The 26,158-nt window shown below is 36.7% G+C and overlaps 2 protein-coding genes across 3 annotated transcripts in view; both read right to left on the bottom strand.

Moving 5' to 3' along the window:
* The window catches only part of LOC143247338 (protein cycle-like), an 81,879-nt gene that overhangs the window by 33,947 nt on the left and 21,774 nt on the right, over window positions 1–26,158 (bottom strand). The gene's annotated exons all lie outside the window — the stretch shown is intronic.
* On the bottom strand, window positions 1,882–3,521 carry LOC143245906 (SCAN domain-containing protein 3-like). The gene is made up of 2 exons (XM_076492158.1): window positions 2,851–3,521; window positions 1,882–2,455 (listed from the first exon to the last, which is right to left on the bottom strand). The coding sequence occupies exons 1-2, from the start codon at window positions 3,519–3,521 to the stop codon at window positions 1,882–1,884; spliced, it is 1,245 nt and encodes a 414-aa protein (XP_076348273.1).

Below are 26,158 nucleotides of genomic sequence, written 5' to 3'. Positions count from 1 at the left end.
GTAAAAGTTAATAACATACGACTCACACAAAAAATATTAATAATTGCTACCAATACTGCAACTAAAACATCTAATTGTTGCCAGGGTCCCATGTTATGTGTGTGGTTTCATCTTTTATTTTATTTTTTGTCATTCCGGAAGAGAACTGTATAAAAACTATCGGATTATATTTTTACACAAGAGCTACTAAAATATAAATCTATAGAATATCTTGCAGTACTACAACATACACAAGCTCACAATATAAATTTATAATACGTATGGTGCTGTATAAATGTATAGAACTTGAATCAGAAATAAAACAAACAATTTCATCAGATATTTGACTTTAAAATTTACGAAAACCACACAGATTAGCCGAATGTTTATTTCGGTATATCTTCATAATTGTGAGTCACTAACAATATTTAATAATAACTCCTAATTATAAGTAACACTCCAAAATACTAGTAATTAAGTATGCATTGAAATAAATAATTGTTGGTAAACTAAACATGTTTTGGTGATATTTTGTTTTTGAATGTTATAAATAGGTCATTGAGTAGTATTGTTGTAAGCTAATTTTTAATGTTACAGTTCGTTTGTTAGGTAGAGGAAGCTGCTAGCCATAAGGATAGCGTTAAGATCGAAAGGTTTATAATATATCCTCGAGTTTGCTGAAAACCTTAACGTTAAATCTTTAGGACTTTCTACGCCTCTGTTTTAAATCTTTGGGTCTCAGCGTCATCCTTATGACCAGAAGCTCACTCTGTTTAAGAAACAAATTGCAACATTAAAATTACAGCTTACAGCAAATTATATATATACATATATTAAGCTTGTTTCAAACTGATAATGTGATCTATAAGCGTAAACATAATCTATATTATACAAAATAATCTTTGTTTATGTTCTTTCCCGCCAGAAAGTTTCAGTTACTAGCCACCTGTACTTATAAATGTTTTCATATAACTTAAAGATTTTGCAGCATTAATTACTGTTTAAAACTAACGATATAGAAATAACGTACTTTAGAATCTTAACAAGGTGTCATAGCTTTTCTTGTAAAATATCATAAGGGAATCGTTTTCGTAACCGGAATTTTCGTACATCCGATACTACTCACGTCCGGCAAAGGCCGAATAATAAAGCTTTTATTGTATTTATACAAAGGTTCTCTTACACATATGTTGTTCCCAAATAGAATTTTCTTTAAGTACATTAATTATTATTTTCACTTACTTGTATATGCTTTGTCTATTGTAATCGTAATATGTTCATAGTTATTCTCCTAAAAATTAGGTTATCATACTTATAATATATGTATATATATATACAGACACCATCTTGCAAGAGTAGTTATGTTGTTCACTCTTCCAGCTTCATATTCTGATTCACCGTGGCGTACGCTATTAGACTAAAGATCAAATCCCACTATTCGTTTAGACCAGTGGTTCTCAACCTTTTTTTACCCATGGACCCCTTTTCCCTTCTTTTTTTCTTGGTGGACCCCTTCATAACTATTGGTCATAAGAAGACAATATTCTATTTTTCACTAATATAAATTTTGAGGTTTTAATAATCAAAGAAATAGTATATAATTAAGCTTTATTTTTAAATGAAAACTAATTTAATGCAAATAAAGTATTCTACAACAATTATAGTAATAATGATAATTAATAATAATAATAATAATCAAAATTATTGTGATAATAATTCTTTACCAATATCTTGCATTACAATATTATAATGTTTCTTCCATGGTCAAGCCCATGGAGATCAGAGCTCTTCAGGCAATTGAATTCACTGCAGCATTTATTTATGTACACTGGTTAAAATTTTTGATAAACCAGTTAAAGTTAAGTGTGTGATAAGAAAAAAAAAAGAGATAGGCATATTTGTTCAATGAGATCCCTGTGGTTGATGCTGCTCGGCGAGTTTCTTTATATCTGGTTCCATCGATGTTAATGATAGTCGAAGATCACCTCTTTTCACAATGTCAAGTCTGTTTCGAGCTTTTGATAACAGTTGAGAAATACGACTAAATCCCGATTCAACAAGATAAGATGTTGGAAAAGCAATAACGTAGAGCTGCGCTTTATCCCAGAGCAAAGGGTACTTTGTAGCAACATCATTTGTCTTCCATACATTGTACTTTCCATCTTTGAATTTTGCACGCATTATTTCATCACTTTGTAATTCGATGAGAGGCTCTTGCAAAGATATGTCTATGTCAGCAACATTAACTTCGAAAGGAATTGAAACCCAAGTCGGTATAACCATCATGAGTAGGTCACTAAACCGAGTTTGCATATCTTTATGCATATTTTCCATATATTCACCATATAATGCAAGATCTTCATCTTGCAAATCGCTGCTAACAGAGGCCAAACAAGGAAACTGTTCAAATGCACGACGTCTGATATTATTCTTATACAACTGTAGTTTCCTCAGAAAAGCAGCAATAGCACTTTTACTATATATCAGATCAGAATCTTATCCTTGGAGCTGTTTATTAAGTGAATTCAATTTTTCAAATATATCTGATAAAAAAAACACATCACATTTATTTGCAAGCAGCTGTTCTCCAAGTTGTGTGTTCGCAAGAAAGGAAACAATAGAATCCCAAAGTGCAATGAAACGCTGAAGACAATTCGCCTTTGATAGCCATCTCACCTCTGTATGTAATACAAGCCGCTCAAACTCTTCTCCATTTTGCTTACATAATTCATGAAAAAGGCGGTCTCGGAGAGAATTTGATTTAATATGGTTAACTACTTGTATTACGACAGTAAGGGCATCATGCAAACGTGCACTCATTTTCTTTGCAACTAAGTGTTGACGGTGTATCACGCAGTGAATACAAAATACTTCCGGGACAGCTTTTTTAAATGTGCAATAAAACCTTTGTATCTGCCTGTTATAGATGGTGCACCATCAGTAGCACAAGCGATTATATTTTTGAGTGGAATATTGTTTTCCTGGAAATAAGTAACAACTTCATTAAAAATTGTTTCACCTTTTGTGTCTGTCACAAGACTTCTAGCAAAAAGCATTTCCTCTTTGGGTCTTTCATCATTGTTAAATCTAACATATGCTAATAAAATGGCCTCATTATCTCTTAAAGTGGATTCGTCAAGTTGAAGGGCAAACTGTTTCACTTGCAAATGGGCTATCAATTGTTTTTCTACATCCTCTGCCATTTCATCAATGCGTCGTGACACAGAAGAGTTGCTTAAAGGGATGGAATTAGTAATTTCACTTGCATTTTGTTTCATAACTGACGAAATTATAACAGACACTGCTGGTAGAATTACTGTTTCACCAACATTATGGGGTTTTCCTGCCTTTGCTATTATTTTGCTAATTTCATATGATGCCAGTAAACCATCACTCATTTTACACACTTTGTTATTAAACAATTGAGACACTGTTTTTCTAGCTTGGAAATCATCACGAAATTTTTTAAAGTATTCTACTGGTTTATCTTTCTCTCCTGTGTGCTTCTTTTCTAGATGAATTTTTAGTTTACAAGGTTTCATACTATCATTTGAAAGTACATCCATACATATGAGGCACATTGGTTTCGTTTCATTATGTGGTGTTGGAATAAATCCGTAAGACAAATATTCAACGGAGTACTGTCGGCACTTCTTTTACTTGGAGCAGCCATGGGATGGCTGCAAAAAAAATAATATATATATATACATATTCATACATATATATATAATTAATATATATACAGCTGGTAATACAATTATTGCATTTCATAATATCTAACTATATATATTGCTATTCATTTTTTAGAAATTTTTCGACAAATAAAACACATATTTAGAAACAGAGTGCATGGTAAATGTTCGAGGTAAAACTGGTAAATAGAAATGTTATAGTTAAAATAACTTGAATGATTAAAAAAACTATACAAGTCATTCATTATTATCATTAGGGTCACCATTGACATTTTTAACTTCCTCAAAGCTGATAATTATATCAGATAACTGCCAAGATATGAATTGATATTTGAAATTTGTATCAAAACGGGAAAGATTTGCTATTTTTCTTTTCAGTCTTTTTATACTTTTATACTGGGAGATAATTTTTTCATTATTGAAATGCAGAAATTAAAAAAAAATACGAAAGAATGTCTGTACTAGGAACTTTTAATATCTCTTACCTTTTCACGATGGAGTTCAACGTTAAACTGAAGTGAACTGCTTGGGTCAAGTCGACATTTTAATAGATTTTCCCCTAGAAGGGTTTGACAGATCGAAGTATTTCTGGAATAAATTCCCTTAGGAGATTAGTATGGGAGGGCGAAGGTCAGACAGACAATATAATAGGAAAAGAACCGACTGCCTGAGGCGCATATTTAAAACCAGCTCTTATCACTTATTTTTTTTCTTTTTTTTATTGCTTTCAAGGCAATTTTCTGGAAAATTTTCAAAATCTAGAAAATAATCCAAATTCGTTTGAATGTCTACTTCAGCTTTTTTCACGTCCAACCAAAATTACAGTAGAAATAGAATTTTTAATAATAAAAACCATTCTGAGTTGGTTTTCTTCATGGACCACCAAAATATCATTGTGGACCCCCAATTTGTTATGTTTTGCCTGTGAACCCCAGAAATATTCCATGGACCCCGGTTGAGAATCCATGGTTTAGACAGTCGACGAGTTGACGGTGGGTGCTGTTGACTAATTGCCATTCCTCTGATCTATCTCCTCAAAAAAGCGACTATAACGCTTTCTATGTAGCTTTCTATGAGCTATAAGCTACGATTTGGTGCAGGTAAATAAATAGTATTCATGCTCTAAACAAGAATTAAGTTGTTAGTTAATTTTGTCTTAATTTAGAACAATCGTTTAACCTAATTTTTCAATAAATCTAACAAATTCAGGCCTAGCATGGCCTGATGGTTAGGGCACCCGACTCGCAATTTGAGGGTCACGAGTTAGAATCCCTGCCAACGAAAGGCTCGTCGTTTCAGTCGTGGGGCGTTATAATGTGAAGGTAAGTCCCACTATTCGTTGGTAAAAGAGTTGCCAAAGAGTTGGCGGTGCGTGGTATTGACTAGCTGATTTCTCTCTAGTCTATCACTGCTATATTACGGATGACTGCGCAGACAGCCCTCGTGTAGCGTTGTGCGAAATTCCAACGAAAGCAACAAATGTACGTCCATAAACGAAAACGAAACATCGAATACCAATAAGAAGAAGTGTTTGATCAGTAGCCACTTGAAGTTTTTAGGAAACATAGAATCATTATTTTACCATCAATATACAAATATTGTTAATCAAAAACGTTTATTTCGTTTTGTTTCATAAGCCATCTTCCTCCAGCGGCTCAGCGGTACGTTTTTAGGCTTGCCACATTGGAAATTGTGTTTCAATAATCTTGGTGGGCAGTGCACATATAGCCCATTGTATAGCTTTGGGCTTAGCAACAACAAAGAATAATTTGTCACATTACATTCGGTTTACATATCTTACTTTGTACCTATTCTACTACACTGCAATCCATATAACTAATTTCCGCTCCATATCTGTAAACAAGAGCAATTGGAAACAACTTGTATACCTAATTTCAGAGGGCTTCTGCTCGTAATTTGAGAATCGTGGGTTTGAATCCCCATTAAAACAAACATGCTCGCCCTTTCAGCCGTGAGAGCGTTATAATGTTATAGTCAATCCCACTTTTCGTTGGGAAAAGAGTAGCCCAAAAGTTGACAGGGTAGTCTTACCCTGCAAAATTATGGACGGCTAACGCACATCGCTCTCGTGTAGCTTTGTGCGAAATTCAAAATCCAAGCAAATGAAAAAAACAAACCATAAAAATTCAGAGGACGCTAACTGGAGTTCCTTGCATAACATATTTAATATACAGAACACATAAACGAATGACTTTCTGCGTAACATTTCGTAGTACGGCTTCACAAGAAGGAAGCTTAAGGCGAAATATTGATCACCAAACAAAATTTTAATCTCCATAAAGCAAGCTGAGCTGCCTTATTGTATGTTTTAATTAAATAGCATCTCTTTACATTTAAGGCGTTTTATGTTGTTGTTGTTTTTTTTTTGCTTCGGTTTAAAAACATTGGTTTGACGTATTAGTTCTCATGAGTGTTTCTTAATATTTCGGAAGCGTAGTCAACTTTCAGCATATGAAGGTGGTGATGCACCACAGAAATATACTTTCTATAGATATTACATCGGAATGTGATTATGTGGGAGTCAATGATTGTTCTAAGAAACAAAATAAGTTAAAATCCATCGACTAAAGGTTGTAAGGAAACCCAAAACATTTAGCCTGTTTTTGAAGAGTAGCTTTCCAAAACCGAACGGAATATAGTTGAACACAGTACAATACCTCATAGATGACAGCATGAAACAAGTAACCGAAACTAAACAACATGAACATGGACTGGGTATATATATATATAAATAGATTAAACTAGTACAGTACTCTACAAGTGACAATATGAACCCAGAAAATTATCGTTCCGAAACCGAACAATATGAACCCGGGCAGGATACGAATGAACCTAATATAATAAATACTCTTAGGTGAAAACACGGCGCAGGAAGATCAGCTTTCCGAAACTGAACAATATGAACCCGGGCAGGATATGGATGAACCTAGTGCAATAAATACTCTGAGGTGAAAACAAGACGTAAGAAGATGAAATTTTCGAACCCGGACAGGATACCAATGAACCCAGCACAGTATATACACTGTAGTTGAAAACTCGACGCAAGATCAGCTTTCCGAAACCGAAGAATATGGACCCGAACAGGATATTGATGAACCTAGCATAAGTATCTTGTTTCAACAGTACTTATTTGTAAGGCATGGCCAGGTTGTTAAGGCGCTCGACTCCTAATCTGAGGGTCGCGGGTTCGAATCCCTGTCCAGCAAACATGCTCATTGTTTAAGCCGTAGGGTCTTTATAATGTTACAGTCAGGACTTCTATTCGTTGGTAAAAGAGTAGTCCAAGAGTTATTGGTTAGTGGTGATGACTATTTGCCTTCCCTCTAGTCTTACACTGCTAAATTAAGGACGGCTAGTGTAGATAGTCCTCGTGTAGCTTTGCGTGAAATTCAAAAACAAACAATCGCTTTTCATGACCGTGTACGTGGATGTAATTGGTACTTCATTGCAACTTTACTTCACGTGATTGTGTATAACAGTTCACTGGCAACTTATCACTTTTCACATGATTAATATATTAAGTGCACATTTGACATAATATATTCTATAAACATACGTGTAATGCTTTAAAAGGTTGAACTTTGCGCACAGCTATTCAAGGGCTATCTGCGTTACACGTCCCTAATTTAGCAGTGGTAGATTACAGGTAGTGCGGGTAGTCATCATCACCCACTTCCAACTCTTGAACAATTCTTTTACCAACAAATAGTTGAATTGATTGTCACACTATAATGCTTCCACGAGCGCAAGGGCAAGCATATTTGATGTGGAGTACGTTCTTTCGATGATGGCCTGGGACAGCTTTTTTTAAATGTGCAATAAAACCTTTGTATCTGCCTGTCATAGATGGTGCACCATCAGTAGCACAAGCGATTATTCATCCCTAATCGAGATGGTTAGGGCGCTCGATTTCTAATCTGAGGGGCGAGTGTTCAAATCCTTATCACACCAAACATGCTCGCACTTTCAGCAGTGGTGGTATTATAATGTTACGGTCAATCACACAATTCGTTGGTAAAAGAGTAGTCCAAGAGTTGGCGATGGGTGGTGATAACTAGCTGCTTTACATCTAGCTCACTTTCAAACTACGGACGCGTAGCACAGAACGCTCTTGTGTAGATTTGCGCGAAATTCAAAACAAACAAATAAAACTTACAGTGGATATGAACTATCGGACTCGCTGTCTAAACACGTTAACTAGAAGGATACGCTGAGCTTTTTTTTTTTTATTGTTGTTTTCTTTCCAGCGACATCTAATTATTTCGTGCGCGCTTTTGTTATTGTACAAAATCCATTAGATCAATAATTCTGTCACATCTGTTTGGTTATGAAAGTGTTCTCAGGTTCGGCATCTATTAACGTTCGTCTCTATACCAGATGAAATAAGCTTGTTTGAGCCAAGAAGAACACTGTTTGAAGCACCTAGCTAAGTTACGTTTATGTGCTATTAAAATCGTCGAATATGATCTTATTTCGAAACTGATAAAGTTATAGAAAAACTGATGTTCCAAAAAAGGCCTGTCACCCTGCATTCTTTTAAGAAACATAACAACAAATCTAATTTATCTGTTAAAGGATTCAAATCTTATGGGTTTCTATTTTCACCTTTTCAGAAGGTTTCAGTTGAAACTGCCACATACACATGTAAAAAGGTGAACCGAGCGACACATATTTTTCATCTTAAACTAGTTATTTCAACAACTATACGTACTGCCAAAGGCTTCACTGAAACAAAAAGTAACATGAGAAATTGAAATTAAAATGCAATGCTTGTTTGTTTTTAATTTCGCGCAAAGCTACACGAAGACTATCTGCGCTAGCCGTCCCTAATTTAGCAGTGTAAGACTAGAGGTAAGGCAGCTAGTCACCACCACCCACCGCCAACTCTTGAGCTACTCTTTTGCCAACGAATAGGGGATTAACTATCACATTATAATCCCCCACGGCTGAAAGGGCGAGCATGTTTGGAGGGATGGGGATTCGAACTTGAGATCCTTAGATTGCGAGTCGAGCACATTAACCACCTAGCCATGCCAGGCCCCACAAGAAAGGATATTTTGGAAACACAGTATTTATAGTCACTAATAAAGCAAAATTGATAGGTTACGTTACGTTAGTTTTAAAATCATAATTCTTATTTCTAAATAGGCTTATGAATACCACTTTTGTTTTTAGTCGCATCATTACAGCTAAAAGAATGGCAATATTAGAAAGATATCGCACCATTGATATCTTTGGAGCACTGTTATTAAGAGTTTATTTCTATGCAACCTTGAAATTACATGTTAGTGAACCAAGCCCAGGAAGGAAAGCAGTCTTACATAAAAGAGCACACGTTATATTTTATACTATATCCTATTATACACGAACAGCACACACGCACACATGCAGGGACTAAACCTGGAAATTGGAGAAATAGAGGGAGCTGTAAATTTAAAAAACTGCATTTTTTTCAATGTTACGGAAAAGGAAATATGGGGAAAAATACCGAAGTGAAAAGAAGATTTTAAAATGTGAGATATTTTACAGTAACTTTGTTAGTTTGTTTTGAAATCAAGAACAAAGCTACACAATGGGCTATCTGTGGTCTGCCCACCACGGGTATCGAAATCAAATTTCTCGTGGCGTAAGTATACAGATGTACGGCTGTGCTCTCGGGGGCTTTTACAACAGCATGACAGAAGAAAGCGTTAAGAAACGTTCTCCGTCTAATCTGGCTGTTTGGTTTGTAGGTGAGTTTATCCTGAAAATTCAAATATTTTGCAATGTACAACTGGCTATAAAAGCGTTCAGTAATGCTAAACATGGATTTGCGACCCTGGCCATACATATAGACCCGTGTATAATTAAATATACAGATATATATAAATACACACAATATGGGACATCCAATACAAAAAGAACAATCTATTCCACGAATTTTGTAAAATTCAACTTCCCAGTTGTTAACCCGACCTTCTTTTCAACAAATTTTTAATTAGATTAGGATTATAGCCATCACGGCCTCCAACGGTAGAAATCCCGCTAATGACACTCTATAACATGTCGGGCAATGACACTTCTCGAAACAAAAATTCTCTTTGGAATCAGAGACCGGCATGGCCAGGTGGTTAAGGCTCTCGACTCGTAATCCGAGGGTCGCGAGTTCGAATTCCTGTAACACCAAACATGCTCGCCCTTTCAGCCGTGGAAGCATTATAATGTGACGGTCAATCCCACTATTCATTGGTAAACGAGTAGCCCAAGAATTGGCGGTGGGTGGTGATGACTAGCTGCTTTCACTCTAGTCTTACACTGCTAAATTAGGGACGGCTAATGCAGATAGCCCTTGTGTAGCTTTGCGCAAAATTTAAACCCAAACCAATCTTTGCTATCAAAAGTGCATACACGCTTCTTGTAATGTGATTCATTATTCAGTACAACTCGTTTATCGCTTATAATAAACCAGCAACTAAATTAGTTCTGTATCACTTCCAACAAGGTATACAAAATTATATTTTCATTTTCGTTGTTTCATATACTTGTCAAAAGGACTATTTACGCTAGTTGTTCATAATTTTGAACGTATAGTCCATTGGGAAAACAGCTGGTCAACAGCACCACCGCCAACTCTTGAGCTACTCTAATCGAAGAATGATATTTGTCTACCACTGTTAAGCCACACCCACAAACTCAAACTGTTGGACAGTGCGATTTTGTAGTAACGAGAATCGAACCCTGAATCCTCGTATTCACATTCGACCCACTGTACTCAGTGTATCATAAAGCCTGTTTACGTGTTGGAAACGTGTTAAACATAGACGCATACACAAAACAGAACAAGCGAAAGAAAATACTGTCGTTCATGTTATTAATAAGTCTTGGTCGTGTCATTATAAAGCAAGTCACATGGACATCACTTCTTTGAGAATACATATTATTTGTATAATGTATATTACAATGAACTTTAACATATTTATCATTAATGTAATAATAGGCATCTTGTTTACCAGTCTTTTACAAATGTCACTGAACTCTCTCTATATATACTCGTCTAACTCAAATGTGGATGAAAAATGTCTTTCCACGCTCGACCTGTATTTTATTGGGCAAGAGAAACACAGATTTGTACAACATATGTAAAACAACAACATTGGTCCAAAGATATAATCTTCTAACCTAATCGAGAAATACATTTAACTAAGTTTTCCTCAAACATTTTTTCATCTAATTTTATTACCCATAGAATAACAACAACATACACAACATTTTTCTTTCTGGTTCTCCAAAGTGTTCGTGAGTTTCAAAATGCACGAGAATGCTCTGAATGAATGTTAAGTAATGCACGTTTTTTAGAATAAGTGGGATTTTGTCATGTTATGTTATTCATAAATATTCAAAAGGTTTAATCTCTGCGTCAGCAAGAAGCAAGTCTATCTTAAACATGCACGTGTGGACAGATAAGTCATGTCATTTCTTGTGCTAAATCTGATGAACAGCAGTTAGACTGCGAATGAACATGAGGATGCAAAACGTATTAGTTTATTAATCTTTTAATAAGAAATGTGCTTTGTGACTAAATGATAAGATCTAGTATAGTTAGCAAAAAGTTAACGTAACTAAATGCAAATGATTTTATGAAATAAGATAACTTTAAGTGGTCACACTTCTCTAAACGGAGCAAGACGTTTACAATTATACAATGTTGAAACGTGTTCTATGGTTAGGTGGAGCCTTTTTCTTTTAAATGGACCCAGCATGGCTAGGTGGGTTAAGGCGCTCGACTCGAAATCTGAAGGTCGTGGGTTCGAATCTCGGTCACACCAAACATGCTCGCCCTTTCAGCTGTGAGGGCGTTATAATGTGACGGTCAATCCCACTATTGCGTTGGCAAAAGAGTAGCCCAAGAGTTGGCGGTGGGTGATGATGACTAGCTGCTTTCCCTTTATTCTTACGATACTAAATTAGGGACGGCTAGCGCAGATGGCCCTTGAGTAGCTTTGTGCGAAATTAAAAAATACGTATATTTTAGATTATTCGGTTAAAATAATGCCAAGTCTAGTCCACGTAACGACAATGATTTATTTTGTCAATAACGTCCACAACAAGCTACGATTGCTTCAATGCAAGTTGTAGGCCTAAGTTCAAGTTAGACTGTTTCCGATTTAGGTAAAAGTTTCTATGCCTTTAAGAAAAAGAATCTTTATCCACCTATCAATAAAGGAGTAAACATCTGTTTGTTTAATCAACTGCTAATCAACTCCACCCACTGCCAATTATATAGGTTTGTCTGACCAAATAGTGGTATTTCAATGTCACTCATATAGAAAAACCAAGACTCCAGAGTACATAATTCTTTTTGAGATAGGAAGTCACGAACCTTGGCCTCTTCTATTCATAGTCAAGACGCGTTAACCAATAATAGATTACCCAAAACTAAACATACTCTTATTTCACTTTAGACTGTCGTTCTAATCTTGACTTTTATATCAGTTATTTGATTTTTGTGATGGGGATTAATTTGATTGACAGTCATTTCAGTACTGTGGGCCCGGCATGGCCAGGTGGCTAATAAGCTCGCCTCGTAATCTGAGGGTCGCCGGTTCGAATCCCCGTCGCACCAAACATACACCACTCTTTTAGTCGTGGGGAAGTTATAATGTGACGGTCAATACCACTATTCATTAGTAAAAGAGTAGCCCACGAGTTCTCAGTTGGTGGTGATGACTAGTTTCCTTCTCACTAGTCTCACACTGCTAAATTAGAGACGGCTAGCGCAGATAGCCTTCATGTAGCTTTGCGCGAAATTCAGAAATAAACAATAAGTACTATGACAGAACTACTACATCTATCTATTTTGCATGACTAAAGTTTTATTTCATCAAATGCCCCGTTGTTGCACTGTTTAAAGTTTTGCTGTCTTGAGAGCAGTTATTTTTCATTTACGAGTCACTATAATTTTCTAAAATTCACAAATGGTAAATTATGTATGATACTCGAAGAGGGGGGAATTGTTTGTTTGTTTCGAATTTCGTGCAAAAGGCTATCTTCGCTAGCCGTCCCTAATTTAGCAGTGTAAGACTAGAGGGAAGGCAGCTAGTCATCATCACCCACCGCCGACTCCTGGGCTACTCTTTTACCAACGAATAGTGGGATTGGCCGTAACATTGTAACGCCCCCACGGCTGAAAGGGGCCAGTATGTTTGGTGCGACGGGGATTCAAACCCACATCCTTCGGATTACGAGTCGGGTGCCTTAACCACATGGCCATGCCGGGCCTTGCATCAGTCTGGAACCTTGTTCTTGTAAATAGGCCGTTTTCCCATAGTTTGTACACACAAATATTGTGTGGTGTTATCACTCACTGTATTTTCGAGCCTTCGATCTGTGGCGTATTTAAGTGGAGGTTAAAGGAGGCTCAGCTCCAGGACTCTTGGTCTTAATGGAGGTCATTGGATAATTTTATTCTAGGCAAAAATTAGACGGAATGTAGGGCCCACACAACCTTAAATCCACCATTGCATTAGGTCGCAATAACGTTTGGTACAGTCATTAAAAAAGAAACTTCTTTTAACTTCATGCACCATCTTTTTATGTGTATGAAATCTGTCAGTTTAATAAGGCCTAACCTTGACTTTAAGTCACAATGATGTGTATCATTTGATGTTGTATTTACATGCTTAATCAGCCATGGAATCATTTTGCTCTTAGATTCACACACTTGTTTCATTCAATAATACAAATTGTTTTATGACAACGCATATGACGTCATCATCGTTTCAATTGTTTACAAATTGTTTTCTTAACATTTGTTTATCAGTGGAAATAGTTCAACTCCAATTGAAATTTTATTTAACTAGTTGGAACTTCTAACAGTTCGTATTTAAACAAACTAATATTAAGGTATACTTACAAAATTTCATCAACCAAAATTTGAACTCACAGAACTACAGAGGTAGCCACAAGGCACGACTGTAAGACCATACTTCATGTCATTGTAACAAAAAATATCGGTTTCATTTCGAATTTATTTGTGTGTAAATGTTATCTTATTGTCATCACCACCCACCGCCAACTCTTGGGCTACTCTTTTACCAACGAATAGTGGGATTGACCGTCACGTTTAACACCCCCACGGCTGAAAGGGCAAGCATGTTTGGCGCGATGGTGATGCGAACCCGCGACCTTCAGATTACGAGTCGCACGCCTTAACACGCTTGGCCATGCCGGGCCCACCACGTATGTTTTATAATAATTTAAATTCACGTATATGCATGTGCACAATAATTCAACCTGTATATTCGTGAAATAGAAACATCACAATGAACTGGTACGTTTTTATGTGTATATATATACCTTATTGTCCACAGTAACAAACAATTTCAAGAGAAATAAAAACAGACATACATTCGAGAGGTGCCCGAAAGTGTTCTGTATCAATATAACAAATATTAAGAGTAACAAATATATTTATTTATTTATTTATTTTGCAGTTCATGCGTCATGCTTCGTTGGTGCTTACAGAGTGCAAAGTTTTTCTCGTGCTCCACAGCATGCGCATGTTTTATATGACGTCACGAAAGTACAAATTTGCAACGTGAAACGACCCTGATGTGATGTGACGTCATTTTAGTGCCTTCTGACTCACTGATAGACAACATTGTATTGGTGCGATATGGTGAAAACAGATGGTCCACTCTATACCGCCTTCGGCTACTTTTCAGGGCAATTATTAACTGGTTTCTTAAAGAATAATCATTATAAAAAGAAAGGTCAAACATCACTGAGGCTAAATATTACAGAGTCCATAGTGATTTCGAAGATTATAATTAATATGTCCTAATTTCTTATTAGGTTTTAAATATATAAAAAATACAGTCGTGGTGGTATTGACATCACTGAACAAAGACTGTTACAAATTTCCACAAGGATAAAAAACAAAAAGATACAACGCAACTTTTCACAAAACACACAACACAAAGTAGGGGAACGGACCTAAGAGCTATCAAAAAAGTTATTATCTATCGATAAGCACAATTACTTGGTAGTAATAAAACTTGTTTGTTCAAAATATATATTTAATAACTTATTATCCTTTCAACGCAATTTATTTACTTGCGGCTAAATTGAATATTTTGGGAAATGACATTCGTGAAAAGATGTTTTTATATTCGTGACAACTAATTAATTCTCTTACGCTAATTGAGTATCGTCCAACTAAATGAAGCTCAAGACCGTGGCTTAGTAGTAAGTGTGAGGGTTTATAGCGCTAACATTTGGGGTTCAATTTTTACGGTGGCCACTGTAGAGACAGCAGCTCTTGTTATTTGCTTTTAGCAACAATTCAACTCTGCAGGCTTTCTTTAGCGCATTAATCGTTCCTTTGCGTCAGTGACGTGAATCCGAGACGTACCACGTAAAACGGTATAGGTTTCAGTTTCAATGTACAGCTGTAATTGGCACGAATCCTTTCAACAATAGCAAAAGACCTGACAACTGCATTGTGCAGAAACACAGTGTTATAAAGTTAGCTTTTGGCGTGGTTTCTGAGATCACTAAACTGTCATAATAGGACGTTTTTGTACAGTTATTCTTTCAAAACGTTCAAATCGAATATGAACAAATTTCAATAACTTGATTGACTTCGTACTTGCAAATGTTAGGCACGTTATGCAATACTATTCTTATGTTGGACAACATGGTGCTATACCTTTATAATGTTGTCTATCAATTAATTTTCCTGTGTATCCTGACTTTTATATCCTTTCAACATTGTGGCGGTTTGTTTGTTTGTTTTATATTGTAATTTTTGCGCAAAGGGTATCTGCTTGAACCGTTTCTAATTTTGAAGCAGTAAACTAGCCATCCCTAATTTTGATTGGTTTGGTTTTGAATTTCGCACAAAGCTATATAAGGGGTATCTGCGCTAGCCGTCCCTAATTTAGCAGTGTAAGAATAGAGGGAATATAGCTATTCATCACCACCCACCGCCAACTCTTGAGCTACTCTTTTACCAACAAATCGTGGGATTAACTGTTACATTTTAACGCCCCCACGGCTGAAAGGGTGAGCATGTTTGGTGTGACAAGGATTCTAACCCGTGGCCCATGTATTACGAGTCGATAAACACCTTAACCACCTACCCCTACCGAAACCCTGGAAGGAGAAGATAAGGAATATGAATGCAAGGAAAGACCAATCGTTTCGTATTTACATGAAACTTATGCGTTAAGATAACATGGTGCTCTATACTAAAACATAGACTATTGTATTCACAATCAAACAGAAATACTATCACAATTTAGGAGCGAGAATAGCAAAAATTAAAAATAAATACAAAGTTACATTATTTCAAACAGATTCGGTGCCTATGATTTAAATTTTTTTATTAGAACATCACAATAATTCTAAAAATTACAAAGAGAAATGTTTAGATAAGAAAAAGAAATGCCTCAGAAACAAACACTTCACTCTTAAAAGTTTCAAAAAACAACTTACTATTTTATATCATTTTACTTTACTGCTTGAGTTATATAAACATCTGAATAAATCGTAATATTTATGGAATATTTGAGTCCTTTCTAGCACACACTGCATAGTAGCCTAAATCACTTCAGGTGTGTGAATAACCTTGTATCATTACCTCTAATTTATTATTTGATGTTATACAGCGGACCAGTTGTTTGATGATTGTATTGGACATTTTTTACTTTCATAAAAAGTAAAATTGAAAATATATTCTGTGACAAAGATATAATTCCTTCTTTGGTTCATGATGATGAGAAACCTACTTGAAGTAAAAAAGATAGTCTAAAGATGGCTGTTATGGGTATTAAAACTTTAATTAAAACAAACTACAGAACAAAAAGAATTTGCAACTGACTGTTGCTGAGCGCATGTCTTAGGGACATAAGAGTGAAAGGGTAGGAGACTGCCAGGGGCGTTGCAGTTAGTTGTTAGGTTATTAATTAATATAGATATAAAGGTGTTCCTATGATTCGCCTGGCCACCTGCTGTTGACTGTAGTTTCACCTGTGCAAGAGTTATTTACTAGGACAGCTTGGCCCAGCAAAGCAATGAAATACAATTAGGCCCCTAATAACAGTGATGTGTATATAAAATTATTGGGATTCTTAAGTCTTTTCTTTTTTAACTTACCATATAGTAACCTAAATTAATTTACGTGTGCTGGTAATATTATGGCATTGTACCTAAACCTAATTTATTATTAAATATAAAATTATATTTTCCTTTTGTTTTTAATTTCGCACGAAGCTAGTTGAGGGCTATCTGTGCTAACCACCCCTAATTTAGCAGTGTAAGACTAGTGAGAAGGAAACTAGTCATCACCATTCACTGGTGCGAACTCTTGGGCTACTCTTTTACCAACGAATAGTGGGATTGACCGTCACATTATATATCGCCCCATGGCTGAAAGGGCGAGTATGTTTGGTGTGACCGGGATTCGAACCTGCGTCTCTCGGATTACAAGTCGAACGCCTTAATACACTTGGCCATGCCGGGCCTATTATATTTTCAATTCTACCCTAAGTCAAAATAAAACAGAGCTTTAATATAATTATGAAGTAAATATTTTATAAAGCAGTTTTATGATAACAGATTGTTTGGAAGCACGGACCTGAAATAAACAACAACAAACACAAACTGGATATAAATATACATTTTGAATATTTACATTTGGACACTTACAGAGAAAATCGGTTACAATGTGCTTCTTGGTTAACCCTCAAAATTAATCGATTGATTTTTATATCGTTCACTCAATGTAAGTGCGCTATAAGAGTAACAGTCAATGCCTCAGCGTGATATGGTGCTAACCTTCCAGTCAATATTCAAAATTATAGACGGCGGTAGTTATTCTTATTGTTTTGCCATAAACATATTCATTTGGTTTGTTTTTTCACTTTGCGCAAAGCTGCATGAGGGCTATCTGCGCTAGCCGTCCTAATTTAACAGTGTAAGACCAGTGAGAAGGAAACTAATCATCCCCATCCACTGCGAACTCTTAGGCTACTCTTTTACCAATTAATAGTGGTATTGACCGTCACTTTATAACGCCCCACGACTAAAAAAGTCGTGTATGTTTGGTGCGACGGGGATTCGAACCCGCGACCCTCAGATTACGAGGCGAGCTTATTAGCCACCTGGCCATGCCGGGCCCACAGTACTTAAATGACTGTTAATCAAATTAATCCCCAGCACAAAAATCAAGTAACTGATATAAAAGTCAAGATTAGAACGACAGTCTAAAGTGAAATAAGAGTATGTTTAGTTTTGGGTAATCTGTTTCTCAGGCTGAATTATTATTGGTTAACGCGTCTTGACTATGAAGAAGCCAAGGTTCGTGGCTTCTTGTCTTAAAAACGAATTATGTACCCTGGAATCTTGGTTTGCTATAAGAGTGACATTGAAATAACACTATTTGGTCAGACAAACCTATATACTTGGCAGTGGGTGGAGTTGATTAGCAGTCTGTCCTTCAGTCTACAAGATCAAACCTAGGAACGGTTACGCATGGGTAGTCCTGCATGAAACGTTTCACTAAACAAACAGTTGTTTACTCCTTTATTGATAGGTGGATAAAGGTTCTTTTTCTTAAAGGTATACAAACATTCACCCAAATCGGAAACAGTCTTATTTTAGTTTTCATGTTCCCTTTCGTTTCTTTCTACAGTTTCACCTATTACGTTCTCACGACTGAAAGGACGAGCATGTTTAGTATCACTGGGATTTGAACCTGTGACCCTCAGGTTATGAGTTCAGTGCCCTAACTATTTGGTAATGTCGGGCGTCCTTAAATATATACATATATACTGTGCGTATGTGTGTGTTATTAGAAATCATGTACGGCCCGGCATGGGCCGGGCGTTAAGGCGTGCGACTTGTAATCCGAGGGTCGCGGATTCGCATCCCCATCGCGCTAAACATGCTCGCCCTTTCAGCCGTGGGGGCGTTATAATGTGACGGTCAATCTCACTATTCGTTGGTAAAAAGAATAGCCCAACAGTTGGCAGTGGGTGGTGATGACTAGCTGCCTTCCCTCTAGTCTTACACTATTAAATTAGGGACGGCAAGCACAGATAGCCCTCGAGTAGCTTTATGCGAAATTCAAAACAAACAAACAAACAAAAATCATGTAACTAAGACAGTCATAGTGTCACAAATAGTTTCATACAGAATATTTTTTCATGAAGCGGTATATACAGCAGGCTTAGCCTTCACAAATAAAATGTCCATCAAAGAGTGATACACAAAAAGAAAGCAAATGAGAGTGCATGCGTGAAGTAGTTTTTATAATATAGTTTTGGGCAATCAAGTTGTTGTAATTAAGATATGCAGTTATGATCCAAACTGAAATAAACCACGCTGCACCTCTGATAACGTAATAATTTTACAACGCTAACATTAGGGGTTCGATTTCCCTAGTTGGACACAGCATATAGTCATTGTGGCTTTGCTGTAAGAAATCACACATACACAAATTAAATTCTCTATAACACGACGTACATACATACAGTGTGAAGAAAGGACGCACAAACGTCTTATATCTTTCAGGAATACAATGAAAAAAAAAGGTCGCCACTACCGTAATGATGTATAAACTAATCCGAAGTTTCTAGTCCAACATCCGCCATAAAGATAATGCGCAGAACCTTTTCTTGAATTATAACCACTTCCTACTTTGACCCATGACTTTACAACTTCGGACGAAAGACATTTCTGTAGTCAACAGCTGACAATTAAGTAATAATGAAATAACGTGAAACATTGTGGAAAGAAATTACAGAAAGCACCCCTACCGCCACTACTGCTATTGATAACTCTTAATATAAAGTCAACTTAACCATCACACGATAAATACCGTTTTTTAAGTATATACACAGTGAGTTCTTAAAGTTTGTACAACAATGCTGGTTAGGTAATAATGAATACTATGACAATATGTTATAAATAAACTGTATGAAAGTTAGGATTTTTGTGTTATTTATCATAGCTTCCACCCACACATTTTTTAAGTACCTGACTTGGACGAAGGACGGGTACCTCAGCTTACATAATACAATCATCATCCACACATAATGACAAAACAATTATTTTATTGAAAAATATTTGATAAACATGGCCCAAGCTAGCTATGAGGCTACCGAGATTCAAGGTTCGGACTTCGGTTAGCAATCGAAATAAATGAAATTTAATTTTTAATTTTATACCGATAAGGAAAAGAAAGTTAATCAATACGCAAAACAGACCTTATGTGGTTATCGGGGTTTGGGTTAACTGGAGTTTTCACTCTAGTTACGGACATTTTGATGACCTTTCTTTATAACGTTGCGTCGCGATGCAGTTTCATTACTCATGAATAATTACAATATTATGTAACGAAATTACAAATTCTGTCTTCTGATCTCTTGATTCAAGCTTCATGAATTTCACAGTCTGTATATCTCAATCCAAGTTCAATATATTTATGAAAACAAAAATTCAAACAAATTGCTTTTCATACACACAAATAAAAAGACATTTTTTAACTTTACTTTTTTAATGCCATCATTGTTTAATGAGAAAAAGTGTATCGATATTCACTGTTTTTTTCTTTGGTTTGGTTGGTTGTAATTGAGCACAAAGCTACACAGTGGGCTATCTGTGCTCTGCCCACCACGGGTATCGAAACTCAGGTTCTAGTGTTGTAAGATCGTAAATATACCGCTGTGCCACTGGGAGCAGATCTTTTGTTTGTAGTATTCTCGTGTGTTGCCTTACAATACACACACGTACGCAAGCACACACAAGGATTCATTGTGATTTCCAAGGACGCCGCGCCTATTACGTACCTACGAAGTTTTTTTTCTTCTTTACTTCAGAAAATATTTTATAAATCGAAATTAGGACTACAACAAAAGAAAGCAATCACAAATACTAAGCAAATGATATATTTTGAAATTTAGAACATAAACAATTTTGGGGAGCTTAGCCTCTGGTTCCTCTTTTTTATTAAATAAAAAGTCACAAATCCCTGTTGTGGGTGATATTTACCAGTCTCTTCACTGCTAATGTTTACTTATATTTTGTTTTGATTTACTCTCTAATTGTCTCCTGCTGGAATAGCGGTAAGTCATCAGATTTACAACACTACAATAAGGAGTTCGATTCCAGTTGGTGGACCCTGCCGATAGCCTGATGTGTCTGTGATATAAGAAAACAACACATACTTCTTAATTGCTCATTGAAGTGTATAATTAAAATTAATAATTAATATATCGATTACAACAATTCTTCTTTGTTTTTTAAACAAGGGTAAAATGGCATAAGGAACATTAATGAATTTGCTTACAGATATATATTTTCAAAAAAGCAATAAATAGTTACAACAGTAATAGTTTTGCAGGACAAACAAGAAGAAGAAATATATTGATACGTTTTAGTTATTATAGTATATAAGGGTAGTATATTTTGTGCTTTTGTTATTTTTATAAAGAAACAAGTAACGACTTGTAATAATTCCAAAGATTTACTTTTTTTCAGTATCGTCCCCATCTCTGAATGTCCCCCTCTTGTACAGCGGTAAGTATACGGATTTATAACGCTAAAATAAGGGGTTCGATTTTCCTCGGTGCACTCAGCAGATAGCCCGATGTGGCGTTGTTATAAGAAAAATACCAACACACCTAATACAGAAAACTTCAAGATAGCGCCCCTATGAAAAAAATTATTTTCTGCGAAATCTTGTACTGACAACCACACGTGTGCTAATATCATCGGTGGTTAAACACGTGGTGATAATTACATATATTAATATTACCTGACGAAAAATCACCTGACTACAATTACGCAAGTTGACATTTGGTGTTAAAGCACGTGGAGGTAGTTACGAGTGCAAGTTATTACTGCTTGTGTAGAGTGGGGAACAAAAATGCGACATGAAATATTCACATCTCGTTAAATTATAATTTCGAAGAAATTTGCGAGAAAACAATTACCAATAGCTCAGTTTTTAATTGCAATATCTTAAATTCGGGTGCTTACTGTGTGAAAGAAGCGTGTTTATTTCTAGACTGATTTTACAAGTGAAAGGGGTATACCCCCACTTACTGAATCCTGATCGACATACGCTATCATCATCAACCTGCAGCGCATTTCATTGGTTTCCGAGTGAAACCACTACGTGACTTTTAATAGTTACGTGCTACATGTTCGGAAAGACAAGTGATGTCCAGCCACCAATCAGAGCAAAGCGTTGTTAAAACACACAGCGGTAAGTCAATGGACTTACAATTCTAAAATCCGGGGTTTGATTCCATGCGCTGGACATAGCAGATAGCTCAGTGTGGATTTGCCCTATAAAACAAGCAAATAAACCTATTAAAAACATTACAAAATACATCTACATTAGAAGGAGATATAAATGATATCCTTTCTGGACTTCAATAGTCATGAAACACTATTTTCTTTTAAAAAATCAATGCCCCCCTTTCAGATGCTCACGGGAGGTCTATGGATTTATAACGCTCGTGGTGAGAACAGTACAGAGAACACACTCTGTAGCTTTGTGCTTAACTGCAAACAATAAATAATTGATTATAGGATTTTAGATAAAGTTGGAAGAAAGTCAAGTCTAATCCAATCGCTAATGGAGGAGAGGTTAAAGAACTCGTCAGTATAGATCAGGAAGAACTAGGAACAGAAAGGGACAAACGGTATCCAACAACAATTCACAACCAAAGCTACCCATCTTCTCCAGAGTTTCAATCCCTCAGCTAGATGTCTTATAGATATCACCACTAACTACTTAAACATATTCACGTTAGAAATTCAACTCGGTTTATAAACATTACAAAAACAACCAAGATAAATTTACAAGACACATTGACGTGTCCAACCTCTTCACTAACCACTAACTAATCATTCCTGACTGATTACACTGGTTTACAAAGAAATTGAGGCAAGCACAAAAATAGCTGTTTTAACCTAATTTGGGGATGCTGAATTCAGATTTGAAATCCGTTTTTACTCATCACCTCTAGTTTTTTAGATATGCATACTGTACATTTTGTACACATACTGTACATAAAGGCGTATATGCATTCAGGGTTAATTTCTAATATTGTGTGACTTATGTCTTCTTTTTTAGTTATTATGCAGTAAATGTAAGTGATAGCATTACATTATATATATATATATAGCTATATATCAAGACGGATTTTGGCAGTTAAGCGTAGCCAACACGTCTCAGTCAACAGCCAGTAGTGCACTGGCAGTCAGCGCAGGAGGTTGGTGTCCCTCGACAATTGTGTTACACAATCTTTTGGGTATATATTTGTATTACAATTTCCAACGACGCACATAATTATTATTGCCTTACATATGATTTAATTTTTTTTTTTTCAGATTCTCCAATAGCTTCAAGCTCGTCAAAACACCGAGGATGCCTCAACAAGGCCAATTCTTTCTGCTACGTGTGTGGGGACTTCACGACAGTTGCACAGCGTCGAACCATCACTTCCCTCCTCAGAACTGCCTACTTTCATTATTTTGACTGTAAAATTGGTGATCAGGACAAATCTTGGGCTCCACACATCTGTTGTAAACCCTGCTACAATGGACTAACTGCTTGGTTTAATGGCAAGAAAGCGGCTTTCAACTTTGCAGTCCCGATGGTTTGGAGAGAGCCACGAAGCCATGCAGGTGATTGTTATTTTTGTCTAACAAATATAACTGGTTTCAATGCATCTTCTAGAAAAAAGATCAAATATCCCAACCTTCCATCTGCTATGAGACCCGTTCCCCATTCAGATGATCTTCCTGTCCCAACACCTCCAGTAAATAAGGATCTTCTTTCCTCATCAGATGAAGAAATGCCTCCAAGGGAAGATTCTGCCAAGTCAATCTCTTCCGAAGATATTAACTCTTCTTATTCAGGAACAAGTGGCAACGAGCCACACTGGATCACGCAAGAAGACCTGAATGACCTTGCTCGTGATTTGTATCTGTCAAAACAGCAGTCAGAGCTCTTGGCTTCTCGGCTTAAACAGTGGAACCTAGTCCAGGAAGATGTAAGGATCACCAGTTTCAGGAATCGGAACAAAGACCTTGCTTCATTTTTCGACATGGAAAACAAGTTGTGCTACTGCACAAATGTACCTGGCTTGTTCACTTTCCTTGGTTTGCCACATAATCCTTTAGACTGGCGTCTTTTCATAGACTCTTCCACGAAGTCTCAAGGCTGTGCTTCTGCACAACGGGAATAAATATCCCAGCATTCCCACTGCACACTCTGTCCATGTAAAGGAGTCCTATGACAATATGGAACTTCTTTTAGAAGCTGTTAAGTACAACTAGTACCAGTGGAGTCTGTATGGGGACCTCAAGGTCATTGGTCTTCTTATGGGTATGCAAGCGGGCTTCACAAAGTACTGTTGCTTTCTCTGTCTCTGGGATATTCGAGCTGTATCCCAGCATTACAAGCAGAAAGACTGGGGCTCTAGAAGCACTTTCGTTCCTGGCGAACACAGCGTCAAGGAGAATCCTCTGGTTGACATGAAGAAGGTGCTTCTTCCTCCTCTTCACATCAAGCTTGGTTTGATGAAGAATTTCGTGAAGGCCATGGACAAAAATGGTGCTGCCTTCCAACACTTGTCTACTGTGTTCCCAGGTCTCAGTGCTGCTAAGCTCAAAGAGGGCATCTTTGTCGGACCTCAAATCCGAGAAGTGCTGAAGGATACTGATTTTGAGGAGCTTCTTACCTTAAAGGAACTGAGAGCATGGGAAGCATTTAAGTCAGTCTGTAGTGGCTTTCTTGGTAACACACGCGTACCAAATTACCAAGCCTGTATTGAGAAGTTGCTAAAGACTTATGAGGATATGGGATGCCGAATGTCACTCAAAATTCATTTTCTCCATTCCCACCTCAACTTCTTCCATCCAAACCTTGGAGCAGTGAGTGATGAGCACGGAGAAAGATTCCACCAAGACATTACGAAGATGGAGAGCAACTACCAAGGCAAGTGGAACCCCAGCATGATGGGAGACTTCTGCTGGATGCTCTTGCGTGACATCCCGGAGGCAAAATACACCAGATCATCTAAGAAAACACACTTCTAACTGTCTGCGGTACTATGAATTGTGTACATTGTGTCATCCAAGTATATTTATTCCGTCAATGTTCTTTATCTATCCTGTTTTATCTGTAATAAGCTGCTGCAACTGTTGAAATAAGCACGTATATACTCTGTATATACTAAAATGAGACTATTTAAAAGCCAGAAAACTAGAGATGATAGAGCAAAACTGTTTATAAATTTGAATTCGGCACACCCAAATTAGTAAAAAACACCTATTCACATTCTTGCCTCAGACAAAAAATATTTTTTTGTAAACCAGTGTTATAAATACTCTACCAACAGCTTAGAAACAATAGAGCTCTCACGGAATTAATCACGTTTCTTTCATAACTAAGCACTTTCTACCTTTTTTGCTGCCTTTCTTACAAAATGTTTGTTGTGTTTCAGATTTAAATGGTGGATTTCACCCTCAAGCGCTCTACCCTTACCTTCAAGAGAAAGGTTGAAGTTTTGGAAGATCTCGAGAGGGGGGGGAACCAGCAGCAAAGAATGCAGCAGACATTAGAATTCTTGTTTCAAACCTGTCAACGATCATGAAGAATAAGGCCACACTTCGAGCCAAGTTCTTCAGTGGTGAAGTTAGATCAAGTCTCAAATGCTTACGACGTGCTTCAGTACATACTGTGAACAAGCCCCTCCTGGTCTGGCTTCGTGGAGCTTGTGCATGGAATCTTTCAATCACCAACACATTCTTCAAGAGAAGGTATAATTGTGTATGGGTTTTAGGCTTGGAGTGCTCTTCTTCCTGGGTAAATTGATGAAAAATGTATTCTCAAAACAGCTGGTATGGGTATTAAAACTTTAAATAAAATAAAGTACAGAACAAAATTTCGACCTTCTCAAGTCATCTTCAGGTTAGCAAAAAGGTCTGTACTTTATTCTAATTAAAGTTTTAATACCCATACCAGCCGTGTTTAGAATACATTTTTACTTTAAGTAGGTTTCTCGTCATCACGAAATTGATGGAATGCTGGTCATGGCATCAGCCTCAAGAAGGTAACCAGGGAAGCAGCAGCTGTCAATGTGCAGGTAGTTGACAAGTGGAGCAACATAGCCCTACTGAAACTTATCGAAAACTTTAAACCTTGCAATGTATTCAATGTCAACGAAACTGGGCTGTTCTGGAGAGTTCTCTCAAACAAAACTTCATATTCCAAAGGTAACGTAGCTATGGAGGTAAGCTCAACAAGAAGAGTAACACTGTGGTGGTTATGACAAACACAGGCGGAGCTCAGAAATATTCATTGACCATTATCGGTAAGTTCCAGTAACCACGTTGCTTTAAAAACATAAAGAGACTTCCAACTGCATATGACTTCAAATAGAAGGCTTGGATGACGATTGTGG

This window comes from Tachypleus tridentatus, chromosome 3, assembly GCF_004210375.1.
Source record: "Tachypleus tridentatus isolate NWPU-2018 chromosome 3, ASM421037v1, whole genome shotgun sequence".
Classification (NCBI taxonomy): domain Eukaryota; kingdom Metazoa; phylum Arthropoda; class Merostomata; order Xiphosura; family Limulidae; genus Tachypleus; species Tachypleus tridentatus.
This window is presented reverse-complemented; position numbering and strand designations above follow the sequence as displayed.

Excerpts from the sequence above, each read along its gene's own strand:
- LOC143245906 (XM_076492158.1), bottom strand. The coding sequence starts at position 3,521 with ATGAAACCTTGTAAACTAAAAATTCATCTAGAAAAGAAGCACACAGGA. Across the intron at positions 2,456-2,850 it reads TTAAAAAAGCTGTCCCGGAA|TAAAAGTGCTATTGCTGCTT; the intron begins GTATTTTGTATT and ends TCTGATATATAG.